General features: G+C 63.9%; 1 protein-coding gene across 1 annotated transcript; it reads left to right on the top strand.

Annotated features, from left to right (window-relative positions):
- The first annotated feature begins 1,128 nt into the window (after positions 1-1,128).
- On the top strand, positions 1,129-16,019 carry SPATA31F1 (SPATA31 subfamily F member 1). Its single transcript, XM_077346382.1, has 4 exons — positions 1,129-1,365; positions 1,677-1,728; positions 2,776-14,951; positions 15,768-16,019. The coding sequence occupies exons 1-4, from the start codon at positions 1,207-1,209 to the stop codon at positions 16,017-16,019; spliced, it is 12,639 nt and encodes a 4,212-aa protein (XP_077202497.1). The 5' UTR covers positions 1,129-1,206.
- Positions 16,020-16,096: the final 77 nt, after the last annotated feature.

Here is a 16,096-nt window from a genome sequence, read left to right as displayed (position 1 = left end):
TGCTTTAGGATGCTTTGGGCTGATCCTGCGTTGAGCAGGGGGTTGGACTAGATGGCCTCTATGGCCCCTTCCAACTCTAGGATTCTATGATTCTATGTTTACCATGCCTCCTTAAAAAACTTACTGAGGGAGGCTTAGTTTAGATTGGCCAAGCCAGCAGTTTGAGACCGAAGTTTATTTATTTTATGTTATTTATTATATTTATATACCGCCCTCCCCGGGGGCTCAGGGCGGTTCTTTGGCAGGGAGGCGGGGGTTCCCCCGTGTTAATTCCTGAACTCAGCCATAGGCCAGGCGGATCAGCTCTGACCTACAGGCCCTCTGGAACTCTTTAGGGTCCTGCAGGGCCCTGATCTCCCAAGGGAGAGCGTATTTATTCCTTCATGGCTGGTGTCTCCCTAGTCAGAAGCTGTAAGAGAACATCATGTTGATTGTGGATTGGAACATCATGTGGGTACTTGTGGATTGTAAACTAAACATGAGCAGGCAGTGTGATGCAGCGGTAAAAAAGGCAAGTGCCATTTTGGGCTGTATCAACAGGGGCATCACATCAAAATCACAAGATGTCATAGTCCCATTGTATACGGCAGTGGTCCGCAACCTTCCGGTTGCCACGGACTGCTGCTCTGGAGTGGCGGGAGAGGGAGGCCCAGGGCGCTGCGCAAACGCGCGGCATCCCCAGCGCAAACACACATGCGCATTCGTTGCAACGTGTGTTTTGTTTTTTTAACCTGCCTTAAAGGGAAAGGGGCTGTTTGGGAGCATGCTAACGGCCGCCCATTGGCTGCTTGTTTGATTGACAGCCAGGGGCGGGACAAAGCTCGGCAATAGCGCTTCCTTTCTAGCGATTTTTGCCGAGACCAGAACCCTGTGGGAAACGATAGAAACGCAACTGGATTCCACTACAAAGGCAAGTATGCATAACGATGAATTCCACTATTTAAAATGGCATTTTTTTGTTCCGAAACCAATTTGCAACATAGATCCTGGTGCGGAATGGGCCCCAGTTATGTCCCAATGGGGAACTAGTGGGGTGGCTTCTAGGGGCAGGCCTCTCCCCTTGGGGTTGGGAGAACCCTCGGTCCCAAAGGTTCTTTTGGAATGTTGGTTCTAGAAACACGCGGAGAAGGACGGCTTTGTGATGCCGCTGTGGGGCATTGTTGGGAGAATGGCTGCGCACGACTCCGCAGGGCCCGTTTGACAAGGATGGAGTGGGGTCTCTCCAGCAACGCCGCCTTGTCCGTCACCCCTGTCCTGCTCCTGCTCCTCCTCCTCCTCTGCCTCGCCTGGATGATCCTGAGAGGCAGCCCCATGTGGCCCAAATGGACGGACAGCACGACCTGGAGACGCTTCCTCCCGTTCTCGGTAATTTGCTCACAAGTGGGCAATTTGCCCCTTCTGCGGCCAGCCTGCAGGGGAGGCTGAATCCGCATGAGATCCTGGGTGTCAGAAGTGATCTCAGAGCAGCAGTGACCAATGAGAAGAAGGCTCTCATGCCAATGGGCGGGGACTGGGTTTGCTCAGAGGTCCTGGGAGGGTAATGACCACAGCTCCTGGCTGGGCACCTGGGCGCTCAGGTGGGTGGGGGCACAGCGGAGGCAGCAGGGGCGGTTTGGATGCCAAGCCTTTCCTGAGAGTGCCTCCCTGCCTGCTCATGGGCTTTCTTTTCCCAGCAGGGTCCTCAAGAGAGCACAGCTGGGCCCCAGACAGCAGGCGGAGAGGGCACAGGTAAGTCCTCCGAGGGGCAACTCTCTTGTTTGCATCTGTGGGAAGCCAGGTCGGTCTGCAGGAGAGCAGCCGGATTCAAGCCCAGCCGGACCCACCAGGCGCTTGGGAGAGTCCCCCGGTGCCCGCGGGAGGGAGCTCTGGCTCTGGGGGGGGGGGCTCAAAGGGGCTCCTGGCTCACGTTGAGCTGTTTGGGGCAGTCTGGCCCAGAGGCACAAAATGCTTTTGGAGCAGGGGAAATTTGGGCAAAAGCATTATTATTATTATCATCAATCTCTCCTGTTCCTTGGGGAAATCCGGAAAATGAAAGGGGGGAAAAGAACTTCAGAAGCTTTGTTTAAAGCAGCAAAAGAAGGGGGGGAAATTTCGGGTGGCATCATTGGCATACCCTGTTACTTTAAATGCATGCCCTTGTTTGGTCTCCCACAGCCCCCCCTCCCCTGCCCCATTGCTGGGCAAGCCCTCCACGATATGCCCACAGCATCAGAGGAGTCCCTTGGGTGTGCTCCACTCCTCCCTTGTAGTGTGGCTGGGGGAGGGTGCTGGGGAGGTCCTGGGTTCAGTCCTCAGCAGCATCTCCCATTAAGAGGATCAGGTACAAGGAGAGCAGCTGCCAGTCAGAGCAGACAAGACTGACCTTGATGGGCCGAGGTCTGGGTCAGCAGAAGGCAGCTTCAGGTGCTCTTTGTCCTAAACTCTCCCCTCTGGAGGCTGTGGGTGCTTCAGCCCCCTTTGGAGAGCCTCCCCTGAGCTGCGGCCGACTTCCACTGACAGGCCGGTGGGCGGTTGGGGACCAGCCTGCCCCTGAGTGCTCCCCAGTGCCTTGGCCCAGCCATAGCTCCTGGCCCTGCCCTCCCAGCTGTTCCCGCCAGCTCACAGCTCTCTCTCTCTCCTCCCCTTGCGGTCCTCGGCTTGTTCCGGGAAAGAGGAACGGTCTTTGGGTGTCTGCTGTGCAGCTGGCCGCGTTTCTGCCTCAGCGTTGCTTGGCTCGGGATCTCGATGGTGGGGAAGGGGACTCCCTTCTGACTGCATTTCCCCCTTGCCTTTCAGGCGGCCCCAGCGGGCAGGCGGAAGGGCCACAGGTGAGCCAGTCGCAGGACAGGGAGCCTGGGAGAGGCGTCGGGGTCTCCATCCGCCACATGCTCTGTGACAACTTGGCCTGCGCCGTGTGTGAGCGGACGGCCTCAGAGGCTCAGAGAGTCGTGCGTTCCAAAGCCCTGAACGTTTGGTTCCCGGACTCACAGCAGCCGGTGCTCCCGAGCACCTCGTATGTGGAGCACTCCCGCCTGCCAGCAGCAGCTGCCCTGGAAGACCCCAGCCCCATTCCCCGGCGAGCCAGGGAGCCCGCCCCACAGGGTGGCGAGACCGGCCGGGGCCCAGCAGCAGCCCCCTCTCCCTGCCCCACGGAGCAGCCTTCTGGCCACGGAGAGCAGCAAGAGAGAAAGAAGCGTTTGCGTTTTGCTCCGGAGGCTGGCCAGGACGTTGGGGCCTGCGGAGAGGGCCCTGGGAAGGCCTGCGTCCAGGCAGACTGCCCGGGGGAAGCGGGGGGCTGCCACTCTGGGGACCGGGACAAGGCGGGCAGCTCCTCCCTGAGCAAAGAGGAGGGGGGCCCTGTGGCTACCTGGACCCCCAGTCCCTCCTCTTTGAGCCTGCAGGAGTCCTCTGAGGGCAGCCAGAGAGAACACACAAGCTCCAGCACGCATGAAGGCTCCCGGCCGCCCGAGAGAGACCTCTCCTCTGAGTCCCAGGAAGACAGCAGCCCAGGCATGAGGCTGCCCGCTAAGCCAAGGAGGAGCAAGCCCCTCAGTGCAGCCCCCCCTGTGCAGAAGACCAAGCCCCAGTTAGCATCGCAAGGAACTCAGGGGGCTTTCGGGGCTGGGTTCTCTCCTGCGGACACGCCCTTTGTGCAGGGGGAGGTGCGGGAAGCCCTGGAATGGCACCTGGCCCTGAAGAGGGCGCAGCACGCGATGGGGCTCCCCGTCGCCCTTCTCCGGTCCCTCCGGGCCTTCCAGCCCCTTGCCCCAGGCCCCTCTTTCCAGTGGCCCCCCTGGAGGGACGCAGGGCTGGTGGCAACCAGGCCTCAGGTGCTCCCTTTTGTGCGTGTGGCCACCAGGAGGAGGCTGGAGCAACACGTGAAGAAGATGGTGCACCTCAAGCGCTGGGGGCTTCCAGGGAGGGTCCAAGGGGCCCTCAGGCACCTGCAGCCGGAGTCACGGGGGCCGCCCCCTGCGGGGACCCTCTCCATAGCCTGGGAAGAGGAGGCAGGGGCCAAGAGCCAGAGGAGGGGGACACCAAACCGGCACATGCCTGACAGGGCTCCCATGGGTGGGAGCCCGGCCCCCACTTCTCTCCCCTACTGCCGAGTTAAGCTCCAGATCCACGTCGGGAAGAAATCCTTTGAGGTTGGGCAGGAGAGATTCCCTCGCGTAGTGGAGAACTCCCGGGGGGCAGGTGCTCCTGAGGGGAGGAGAGAGCCCCTGCCCAGGCTGACCCCCAGAGACAGGAGCTGCCCCCAGCCACGGAGGGGGCCCTCCCTCTTCCTGCGGAAGAAGGCCGACCGCGTGGAGATGAACGTGAGAAGCAAGCACATCCACTTTCTCTCGGGGCTCCCAACCCTGCACAGCGAGTCCCTGCAGGAGATGGCGCCCCTGGCCCCCTGGCTGCCCACCACCCCGCCGAGGGCCCATCGCCCCACAGACTTTGGCCCTGTGGCCACCCATTTCCTGGCCCCCTGCGAGCGGGGGCAGCTGGACGCCCACCTCCTGAGCAAGAGGCTTCAGCACCAGTGGGCGCTCCCCAGGCTGGCCCAGCGGTCCTTGCTGCAGTTCCTCCCCCCGGCCCCCGGCTCAGCCCCCCGCTTGGCCTCCTCGTTGTACATCCATGTCACAGTGGAGATGCTGCCTGGGGGCTCCGTGCCTTTTGTCACCTTGGAGACCAAGAGGCGGCTGGAGGACCACGTCCGGAGCAAGGTCATCGAGAGGCAGTGGGGCCTTCCCAAGCGGGTCCTGGAGTCCCTGCGAGGCTTCATGCCGCAGCCGCCTCCCTGGGGCCGAGAGCTCGAGGGCACCTCCCTCCCTCCCCGGGGCGAGAGAACCCCGCCGAGGCCTCCGTCCGGGGGGGCCAGAGCCACAGCCCCCCCCAAGGAGCACAGCACAGAGGGCGTCCGGGAGACCAAGCACCCTGCCCTGCAGAGGCACGTGACCCAGAAGGTCCTGGAGATCCACCTGGAATGGCTCTCCGCCACCACACAGCCTCCCCCGGCCAGGCACGGCCGCCTTCCGAAAACCCTCCTGCCCGGGGAGGGAGCTCTGCGGCCCCGACCCCGGGAGCTTTTCTTCCTGGAGCCCGCAGTCCTGGGCGCTCTTGAACTGAACCTCATCCACCAAGACTTGATGCAGCGCTGGGGGCTGCCCACACTCTACCAGAAGTCCCTCTCCTGCCTGTTCCAGGAGAGCCCCGTCCCGGGAGCCCCCCCTCTCCCTCCCCTCCGGGACAGACGGGGCCCTGGGCCTGGCTTCACAGAGGCCCTGCTCCTCGGAGAGGCCACCTGGGAGGAGCTGGAGTGGCACGTGAGGAGGAAGCAGCTGCAGCACATCTGGGGCCTGCCTGTCCTGGCCCAGCGGTCCGTCCGCTCTCTCCTCCCCACTGTCCCCCGCTTGCCCCGCCAGCAGTCAGGGCCAGGGGCAGTCAGCGTCCTCTTGGGGGAGCTCCTCTTCCTCCACAAGGCCACGATCCAAGCGCTGGAGAGGAATGTGCGGAAAAGAATCGTCTCCCAGCAGTGGCAGCTGCCCCAGAGAGTTCTGCGGTCCTTGAAGATGCTGCATCCAGGAGAGCAGCCGGAGAGCGGCACGCGCAGAGAGGCTCCTGCTTGGGGGGCCAAACGCACACCACGTGGGGCCCAAGCCTTGAAGAGGAGGGCGTCTGCTGCCCCTCCCCGCGCTCAGAGTCTCTCCCAGTTGGCGGCCAAGCCCCGGGGGGAGCTGGAGACCCACCTGGCTAAGAAGCACATGGCGCAGCAGTTGGGCAGCCCTCTGGTTCTCCCCGGCCCTGCTGGGGGACAGACCCTCTCCCCTTCCCGGAGAGCTCTGCCCAGGCTGCTCCCTCCCGGCCAGAAGGCCTTGCAGCCCCGGAGCGACTTTTGCCCTTCCCTCAGCTCAGGAGACCTGGGGCTCATCGAGTGGGCTGTCCGGGGCCGCCACCTGGCCTCCCTCTGGGGAGGGGGCTCAGAGGACGTGGGAGAGAGCAGAGCTGGGATCTGGCCAGCTCCTCCTGCCCAGGGGGCCAGGCCCAGGGGGGCTGTCCTGGAGCCCCTAGAGGTGCAGACCACCTTCCTTGGTGAGCAGGAGAGAGCAGCTCTGGAGTTCCACGTGAGGAGCAAGAAGGTGCAGCACGCATGGAGAGCCCCAGTCCTTGTCCGGTCTTCCCTCCGGGCTTTCATGCAAGAGGCTCCTGAGGTTCCTGCACAGCCGAAGATTCCTGTCCACGTCCACATCATCCGGCAGCTGGAGCTCCTGCTTCTCCCCCCAGAGGGGCTCCGCAGCCTGGAGTTCCACGTGCACAAGAGGAACCTGCAGCAAAAATGGGGATTGCCCAAGAGGGCCCTGCAGGCCCTAAGGCCGCTGGGCCCAGCCACGGTGGGAGTCAGTGACACCCAGCACGGGGCCAGGAGCCCGAGGAGAAGGGCAGCTCCTACCCCACGCTGGCCTCCGCCACACCCCATGCCGCCCTCCAAGGCCCTGGAGAAGATGGAGCTACACCTGGATAAGAAATGCGTGGAGGCTCAGTTGGGAGCTCTCCCAGGGTGGGCCAGGCACCCTCTGCGGGGCCCCTTGCCCTCTTTGAGACCCCTCCTCCCAAAGCCCATCCCCCCCAGCCAGAGGCCCCTGCAAGCACGCAGCCCCTTCCTGCCCTTTGTGCGGGCGGAGGACGTGGATCGGATTGAACTGGTGACGCGACGTAACCACTTGGCCTCCCTCTGGGGGCTGGCCAGAGGCTACGTGGAAGCTGTGGGGGCCATGGCCCCCGGGCCACCCTGCCAGCCCCTCAAGGCCAGGAGGCCAGAGCAAGCACCGCCAGAGCAAGCACCGTTCCTGCCAGAGCCAGAAAGGGGGGACTTGGAGCTGCACGTCCGGAAGAAGAGGCTCCAGCACGCGTGGGGAGTCCCGGGCCTCGTCCAGAGGTCCCTTGCCGGCTTCATGGGTGGGGCGCCCTCCTTGAGCCCCCTCCAGAAGACTCTGATCCAGGTGCGTCCGGGGCCCCAGGAGCTGCCCTTCCTGCCCGCCGACCTCTCCCGCTGTCTTGAGCAACACCTGCAGGGCCTGGTGCGCCAAAGGCAGTGGGGCTTGCCTCGGAGGATCCTCCGGTTTGTGCAGCCCTTGTGCCAGGATCTGGGCCTTGCGATGTCAGAGGGACATGGTGCTCCAGATACTCAGCATCCCCCACCGGAAGGAAGTTGGCAGAACCGTCCAGAGTCCTTGGCTGAGGAAGAGTGGGATGCGACTGGGTCTTTAAGGAGGAGGGCTTCTTCGCCACGAGGGGCCGAGCTGTTTGACACCTGCAGCTTCGAGGTTCTGGAGAAGGTTCATCTCCACATCGTCAAGAAGAGTGTGGCGGTGGAGTCAGGGATTTTCCCAAGTGTCGTCCAGCTACCTAGCCAGTGGGAGCCCTGGTCTGTGGGGCAACCTCCCCTCACAGTGGCCCCCTTGGGTGACCCTGGCCCACAGCCCTGCCGTCCCTTCCTGCCCTTTGCCCAGGGAGAGGGGCGGCTTCCGGACAGACCCTCACCATCTGTGGGCAGGCTGGGCCAAAGCTATACGGAGGCTCCAGGGGACACTGCGACCGGCCCGCCCCGCCAGCCCCTCAAGGCCAGGAGGCCGGGACCTCTTCCATCGCCAGATCAAGCACCGTTCCTGCCAGAGCCAGAAAGGGGGGACTTGGAGCTGCACGTCCGGAAGAAGAGGCTCCAGCACGCGTGGGGAGTCCCGGGCCTCGTCCAGAGGTCCCTTGCCGGCTTCATGGGTGGGGCGCCCTCCTTGAGCCCCCTCCAGAAGACTCTGATCCAGGTGCGTCCAGGGCCCCAGGAGCTGCCCTTCCTGCCCGCCGACCTCTCCCGCTGTCTAGAGCAACACCTGCAGGGCCTGGTGCGCCAAAGGCAGTGGGGCTTGCCTCGGAGGATCCTCCGGTTTGTGCAGCCCTTGTGCCAGGATCTGGGCCTTGCGATGTGGGAGCACGAAGCTCCCAGTCCTCCTCTTTCAAGAAGCCCCCCAGAGGCTGTGAGTGTGACCCTGCCCAGCCCCCCCGGGGAAGGGGACAAGGTCTTCTCAGAGATACAGGTGCCCTTTGTCCCAGCCCAGGCCAGGGGCGATTTAGAGCTGCACCTGAGGAAGAAGCGGCTGCAGCATGCGTGGGGCTTGCCCGGTCTCATCCGCAGGTCTCTGGACATTTTCATCCAAAGGGCCCCCTCTGGGACCGTCCTCCCGAAGACCACGACTGCGGTCCAGCCTCTGCGGAAGGAGCCCCAAAGCAGGCATCAGCAGCTGGAGTTCCACATTCAGCAGATCAAGGTCCAGCGGCAGTGGGGGCTGCCGGGAAGGGTCCTGGAATCCTTGAAGCATCTCTGCCCCAATGTCCGGCTACTTCTCCCCACACCAGAAGGGTCTGAGCACGGGGAAGCCTTCCCTTTCCATCCTGGCTCCACGGATGCGGTAGGAGGGGCAGCGCCCCAGAGACCTTCTGGGCAGCTGAGCCCTAGAAAGACCGGCATGGCATTCTCGGAGGCCTCAACCCCATTCCTTCTGGAGCAGGAAAGGGAAGCCTTGGAAGTCCACATCACGAGAAAGAAGATCCATCACGCGTGGGGCTTGCCTAATCTTGTCCAGAAGTCGCTGAAGGCCTTCCTGGAAGAGTCCCCGCTACTTCCTGCTCACCCCCAGACCCACCTTCTTGTCTGTGTGGTCCCCCAGGAGTTACCCTTCCTTCCCAGGGACCTTGCCGGACACTTAGAGATGCACGTGCAGAAGATGAATCTCCAGCGGCGATGGGGGATGCCCAGAAGGGTGCTCCAGTCCCTTCGGCGGCTGTGCCCTGGGCCTGGGGAGGAAGCTGACAGGGCAGAAGTGCCAAGGTTTGGGGGAGACATCCTGGGAGGGGCCGGATCTGGGAGCCCCCCCGTCGGGCAAGGGAAAGGACCGGTGGGTGTCACCCACGAGCAGGACCGGCTGCTCTCCACAGTAGGGCCTGCAGCACTGAGGAAGATGCAGCAGCACCTGGCTAAGAAAGACTTGGAGCTCCAGCTGCAGGTTCTCCCAAGGGCGGTCACACGGTCAAGGCAACGGGCTGCTCCCTCCGCAGGACAAGCCCTCCCCAGGCCCATTCGGACTCGCTCGGGGGCCCAGCAACCTCGCCGGGACTTCCTGCCATTCCTGCACAAAGAAGAGAAGGGTCGGATTGAGTTGGCCATCCAGCGCAGCCATTTTGCCGCCTTGTGGGGGCTGAGCTTGAGGTACGCGGAGGCGCTTGCTGGAATGGCGCCCGGGTCCCCTCCCCAGTTCCCCCAGCGTCAAGCAGCCGCTGTCGTGTTTTTAGAGGAGGAGACGCCTTTCCTCCAGGAAGACCACAGGGATGCCTTAGAAAAGCATATCAGAAACAAAGCAATCCAGCACCTGTGGGGCACTCCACGCCTTGCCCAGAGGTCACTCGTGGCCTTCATGCACAGGCCCCCTTCACTGCCCCCCCACAAGAAGGCGGTGACGGGCGTCCAGCCTCTTCTGCCAGAGCTCCCCTTTCTCCCCCTGGCCACACGGAGCCACCTGGAGCATCATGTCCAGAGGCTGCAGCAGCAACGCCAGTGGGGGCTCCCAGGAAGGGTCCTCAACTCCTTGAAGGCCTTCTGCCCTCCAGCTTCTGGGGTGACGGCCCTACTTTCTCAGAGGGACGAGGAAGAGGAGGAACAAGCCCAGAGGAAGACAAGGTTAATGGACATCCCCTCGGAGCAGGAAAGGGCCATGCGGGACCACCTGGACAAGAAACACTCCGAGATACAAGCAGAGGCGTCCCTCAGGCTGACGCAGGCACAGCCACGAAAGATGGAGGCCGTGGGCAGGAGTCATCTCCCCAGTCTGATCCACGGGGGGCAGACGGGCCCCCCCAAGGGAGACGCTTCTCAGCTCCTTCTGCCACCGAATGCTGAGGACGGGTCAGGACAGAGAGCGAAGGATGAGCACCCTGCCTCCGCCTGGGGCCTGCCACGGAAGGGTGTGGAGCCACCCATAAAGACAGCCCTGCCTGCCCACCTCCCAGCCCCGCCCAGCGAGGCGACCTTCTGGCTGCAGGAGACGGAGGCTCCATTCCTGCAGGAGGAGGAGAAGCAGAGGCTGGAGCTTCACCTCAAGAGGAAGAGACTCCAGCACCAGTGGGGGCTGCCTGTGGCCATCGGGAGGTCCCTGCAGGCCTTTGCGCCCCCTCCCCTGGCGCCCCCTCCCGCACCCCACAGGGCCAGCCAGGCCATCGCAATCCGAGGGGAAAAGCCGTTCCTCTTCACCGCGCTCGGCTGGAAGGAGCTGGAGGACAGCGTGAAGAAAATGCTCGTCCAGCGGCAGTGGGGGCTCCCCCGGAGAATCCGTCGCTCTCTGTGGGCCTGGTCGCCCGCAGCCCTGGCAGGCACAGACCTCCCCTCCAACCAGGAAGAGGACGGGCTGGAGAAATCGGTGGGCAGTGACAGCCACCCCCATGACCGTGGGGGGGAGGAGGCCCTGCCAGCCCCCAGGGCAGCCCGGCCTGCAGGAGACACAAAGAACGGCCCTGGAGCCACTGGGCTGGCCACTGCGGAAGGGAAGGACAAGGGGCCCCTGGAGGGCAAGGGAGCCAGCCGTGGCCCCAAAGCCCCACAGACAGAGGAGCACCAGAGCCTTGCAGTGGGGGGCCAGCCCCCAGTGGAGAAGGAGGGGGTGGATTCTCAGAGCCCCCAGTCCTCCGGAGAAGCAGCCCCTGGTGATAAAAGAGCACAGAGAAGACAGGCTGAGGGCAGGGCTTCAGGGAGCCCACAGGGCCTGAAAGAAGCCAGCCTCACTGAGGGCCCAAAAACCACAGAGAAAGCGGCCACGGAGGCAGAGCATGAACAGACGGATAGACCATTGCGCATTGCTAGTGGCAGCCCACAAGCCACACAGGAAACCAGCATTGCTCAGCAGCATTCCAAAGAGGTGACGGACGGGAGCACAGCATCCGAGACCCAGCCAGCCCCTGAGGAAAAGGGTGCCACTCGGCCACGGGATGGGAAAGAAGGGAGCACCCCTACTGGGACCCAGCCAGCCACTGAAACGGGTGCCACTCGGCCACGGGATGTGAAAGAAGGGAGCACCCCTACTGGGACCCAGCCAGCCACTGAAACGGGTGCCACTCGGCCACGGGATGTGAAAGAAGGGAGCACCCCTACTGGGACCCAGCCAGCCACTGAAACGGGTGCCACTCGGCCACTGGATGGGAAAGAAGGGAGCACCCCTACTGGGACCCAACCAGCCACTGAAACGGGTGCCACTCGGCCATGGGATGGGAAAGAAGGGAGCACCCCTACTGGGACCCAGCCAGCCACTGAAACGGGTGCCACTCAGCCACGGGATGGGAAAGAAGGGAGCACCCCTAGTGGGATGCAGCCAGCCCCTGAAGAAATGGGTGCCACTCGGCCACGGGATGAGAAAGAAGGGAGCAAACCTACTGGGACCCAGCCAGCCACTGAAACGGGTGCCACTCGGCCACGGGATGGGAAAGAAGGGAGCACCCCTACTGCGACCCAGCCAGCCACTGAAACGGGTGCCACTCGGCCACGGGATGAGAAAGAAGGGAGCACTCCTACTGGGACCCAGCCAGCCACTGAAAAGGGTGCCACTCGGCCACGGGATGGGAAAGAAGGGAGCACTCCTACTGGGACCCAGCCAGCCACTGAAGAAACGGGTGCCACTTGGCCACAGGATGGGAAAGAAGGGAGCACCCCTACTGCGACCCAGCCAGCCACTGAAGAAACGGGTGCCACTTGGCCACGGGATGGGAAAGAAGGGAGCATTCCTACTGGGACCCAGCCAGCCACTGAAACGGGTGCCACTTGGCCACGGGATGGGAAAGAAGAGAGCATTCCTACTGGGACCCAGCCAGCCACTGAAACGGGTGCCACTTGGCCACGGGATGGGAAAGAAAGCATTCCTACTGGGACCCAGCCAGCCACTGAAACGGGTACTACTTGGCCACGGGATGGGAAAGAAGGGAGCATTCCTACTGGGACCCAGCCAGGCACTGAAACGGGTGCCACTCGGCCATGGGATGGGAAAGAAGGGAGCATTCCTACTGGGACCCAGCCAGCCACTGAAATGGGTGCCACTCAGCCACGGGATGGGAAAGAAGGGAGCACCCCTACTGCGACCCAGCCAGCCACTGAAACGGGTGCCACTCGGCCATGGGATGGGAAAGAAGGGAGCATTCCTACTGGGACCCAGCCAGCCACTGAAATGGGTGCCACTCAGCCACGGGATGGGAAAGAAGGGAGCACCCCTACTGCGACCCAGCCAGCCACTGAAACGGGTGCCACTCGGCCATGGGATGGGAAAGAAGGGAGCACCCCTAGTGGGATGCAGCCAGCCCCTGAAGAAATGGGTGCCACTCGACCACGGGATGTGAAGAAAGTGAGCATTCCTACTGGGACCCAGCCAGCCACTGAAATGGGTGCCAGTCAGCCACGGGATGGGAAAGAAGGGAGCATTCCTACTGGGACCCAGCCAACCCCTGAAGAAATGGGTGCCACTCGGCCACGGGATGTGAAGAAAGTGAGCATTTCTGAGAGCCAGTCAGCCCCTGAGGAAATGAAGACCACTTGCCCTCTTGCTCTGCCAATGACAGGCGCAGAGCATCCCCATGCAAGCGGGGCAATGAAGGTCACAAGGGAGCCTCCCTGGCCTACGGAAGAGAAGGGCACGGATCCGGAGCGCTCAGGCCAGGCGGTGGCTGGAGCCCTCCGTGGTGAGATCCCTCAGAAGATCTCTGCTCTGTATCGGACTGAGTTGTGGGTCAGAATTGGGAGCGGTGGGGAAATTGGTTCTCCTGTGGCCCCTGCACGATCCCCCATCACCCCCTTTCCCCAGTTCCAGCCCCCTGTGGGGATCCCTGAGCGAGGAGGCGGCTACGAGCGGAAACTGGCAGGGCCCCCACAAGCACGCCCACGTTCAGAAGGAAGCCCGTGGCAGGAGAAGCCAGGACAGAGATCCAGTCTGCGCATCCGTTTTCCGAATGTGATGCCCGAGCAGTACTGGGGGATTTCTGGTGAGCGGCTGGAGCTGAGGCGCAGGCCGTGCCCTCCTCAGGCAGCCCCTCCCTCCAGATCCCCACGTGTCCCTCGCCCTGGACACGACCGGGCTCCTGACCCCCAGGAGCTCAGCCGCCCTGCTCGAAAGGGAGAGCCGGACAGAAGCACCTCTGCTGAAACCTCACCTGGGCAGAAGGGCCAAATTCTGCACCAGCTTGACGGGGGCCTTCAAAGGAAGGTGCCCGTCTGGCACAGCGTCTGCCCTCCCTGCCAATGCCACCTGGAAACGTACCCGAGAGACATCGCTTTCTTTTGTGAGACGTGTGCTGACCAAAGGCCTCCGCAGCAGCAGTTCCCTGACCCTGCATGGGCCGAGGGGGCCGAGACCACTCCCCCCGCCTCTGCCACGGAGGACGAAGCCCAGCCTCCCTCTGTGTCCTCGGCAGAAAGCACCACGGACATCTCTCTCCTGGGCCAGGAAGCCTCCCGAGAGCGTCTCCACAGGCCCTCCGGGGGGGAAGTGAGCCACCTGCTCTGCACCCACGTTGCCCAGAAGGCCCTGGGGCCCTTTGCCCTCCCTCCCCGAGTCATCTGCTCCCACTCCAGGTACAGGGAGGCAGTTGCCAGGCAGCACAGGCAGAAAGCGAGGGCCCAGCGGGAGCCCCCCTGGGTCGGATGGGAGGACACGGGTGAGGGAGGGTCCTCGCAAGGACACGGAGCCACGGCTGGGGATGAGGAGGCGCAGGCACCGGGGCTGGTGCCTGCTGGGGACACTCAGGAGGGGGCGACAGAGTCCCCGGCATGCGAGGGCCCCTCCGGCCACAGCTGGCATCCTCCTCAGCCCCCCCAGAGCAGCAGGGTGTCCGCAGAGCCACCAGCCCGCGGGGGCCGTCGGTCCCCTGAGGAAGAGGGGGGGTCTTCAGGGAAAGCCTCGGGGGAGCCCTGGCCTGAGCATGAGTCCAGCTGGACCACTTGGGAAGCAGGGGATGACTTCCCAGCTCCTCCGTCGGACTGGATGGACTCTGACGTGGAAGAGGAGCGGGCAGGGGGACAGCCCACGAGCAGCCCCCTTGCTCCCGGCCCCGAGGCCTCTGGGCCCTCGCCCGGCCCTTCCTCGGGGCACTCCTCTCTCTTTGCGGAGGGCTGGTCCCAGTTCAGCACCGAGTGGGAGGAGGTGAGGGTGGGCGACTGGAACAGCGACAGCGTGGCCTCCGGCAGCCAGGGCCCGGCCCAGGAAGCAGCAGGGAGGGATCCGGGCGGCCTCTCAAGGGCCAGAGGCCGGGGCAGAGCTCGGGAGGAAGGTGCTGCCTGCAGCCACGACAGGGACGCCGACCGGCGCCTGCTCATCATCGCCTCCATCCTGGACAAGAAACTACGGCTTCAGCAGGGGCTTCTCACCTGGCTGGAGAGCCAGGGTGGGCAGAGGCCAGGCTGGAGGAAGAGGAGCAGCCTGTCGACGGAGCTCCAGGGGCATCTGCCCCGGGGGAGACAGGGGGGCTTGCCCTCTGGGGCCCAGACGGAGGGGAAGGCCCACAGACGGGCCGGGAGGCTGCTTCCGGGATCGCAGCCCTCGGCGGCAGAAAGGCGAGGACGGCCCCTGAGGTCCAGCCCATCCTCCAGCGTCTCCCTGGGGAAGCCTGCCAGGCCGCACCCTGGGGAGCAGAGGAGCCCGAGGCTGGAGGAGGAGCTGCCTCGGGATGGGCGCCAGAGGAAGCCCTGCCAAGAGAGGGGAGCCGAGGGGGGCGAAGGGAGGACAGGGGGGCACTGGAGGTGGAGGCTCAGGCTGTGGGGGAGGGGACCTGGCAAGAGGGACAGGCTGGCGGCCAGCCAGGAGGACAGGACCAGCAGCGAGGCTCCCGTGTCCGGCAGCAGGGGAGGGCGGAGGTTCCTGGCCCAGGGGTGGTGGCTGCAGAGGAGAGAGCAGGGCTCCACCGGCCGAGTGAGATTCACAGAGCCCTGCTCTTCTCCAGCCCAAGGGAGGAGAAGCAGTCAGGGACAGCGGGGCGTTCCCAGCAGTGCCCCTAGCCAAGTCCCATTGAGGACAGCTCGTCACAGCAGGGCCTTGGGGGCAAGAGGCCACCAGACCAAGGGGGGCCCGGGGCCCGCCACCCTCAGGGACGGACGCCAGGGGCACCGGGATCCCACCCCCGCAGCCCCCCCTGCGGGCAGCCCCCCAGGGCTTCTCTATGGGGAGCCCTTCCATTCCCTGAGGGAGAGGATCCTGCTGAGGCGCAGGGAGCTGGGCAGCTCCTCCGAGAGCGAGGAGGAGGAGGAGGAGGAGCTTGCGTAGCTTGGGGGTGGGGGGTGGGAAGGGGGTAGGGGAGTGAGGGGGAGTTTGTCATTTTGTACATAATAGTTGTTGTTTTTAAAAAAGAAACCAATAAACCCATTTCTTGTTGACACAGCAGTTCTGGGCTGGACCTCTTGGTGCGTTCCTGCGGCACTGTGTGAATTGGCAGGGAAAGGTCCCTTCGAGGAGACGCTCCCGTCCCTTTGGCCTCGGCCGGCCTCCCTGGGACCGGCCCCCCGGCTTTCCTTCTGGCGGCCCCCTCCGCCTCCTTTCCTTCAGGGCCCTGCTTGCCAGCTGCCTCGGCCCGACCTCTGCTTGGGGGCTGATCCTGCAACCCCCCTGTGTCACCAGGCCAGATTTTGCAGCATATCAGAGCTGTGAATGGATCAGGCCAGGGCCCTGCAGGGAAGGGGCAGCCCGACCACTCAGCAGTGCCCACATGGGAGGCTCTCCTGATTGACACAGCTGTGTCGGTCGTCCCGGACCGTATCCAGGACGCAGCACCCCGTGGACACGGGCCTTGACCCCAAGGGCACGCGGCCGGACCATCAGCCAGAAGGCCAGGAAGGAGAGCTGCCCACGGAGAATTCCCAGGGGGTGGCCGGGAGCTTCGGGAGAGGAAAGGACACCCGAGAGGAGAAAAGGGGCCCAATATGTGCAGAGAGGGTCCCTCCCCGGCCGAGGGATGGTCAGCTCCTTTCTGGCCAGGCTTCTTGAGGGTTGGGGTCCGGGAGTTCCCAAGACCCCTTCTTAATCTGGAGGGGGGAGAGGCCCGGGGTGGCCTTGGAGGTATT

The sequence above is a fragment of the Paroedura picta genome, chromosome 7 (assembly GCF_049243985.1).
Source record: "Paroedura picta isolate Pp20150507F chromosome 7, Ppicta_v3.0, whole genome shotgun sequence".
Lineage (NCBI taxonomy): Eukaryota > Metazoa > Chordata > Lepidosauria > Squamata > Gekkonidae > Paroedura > Paroedura picta.
Note: the sequence above shows the minus strand (reverse complement) of the source record. Positions and strands in the feature narration are given on the sequence as shown.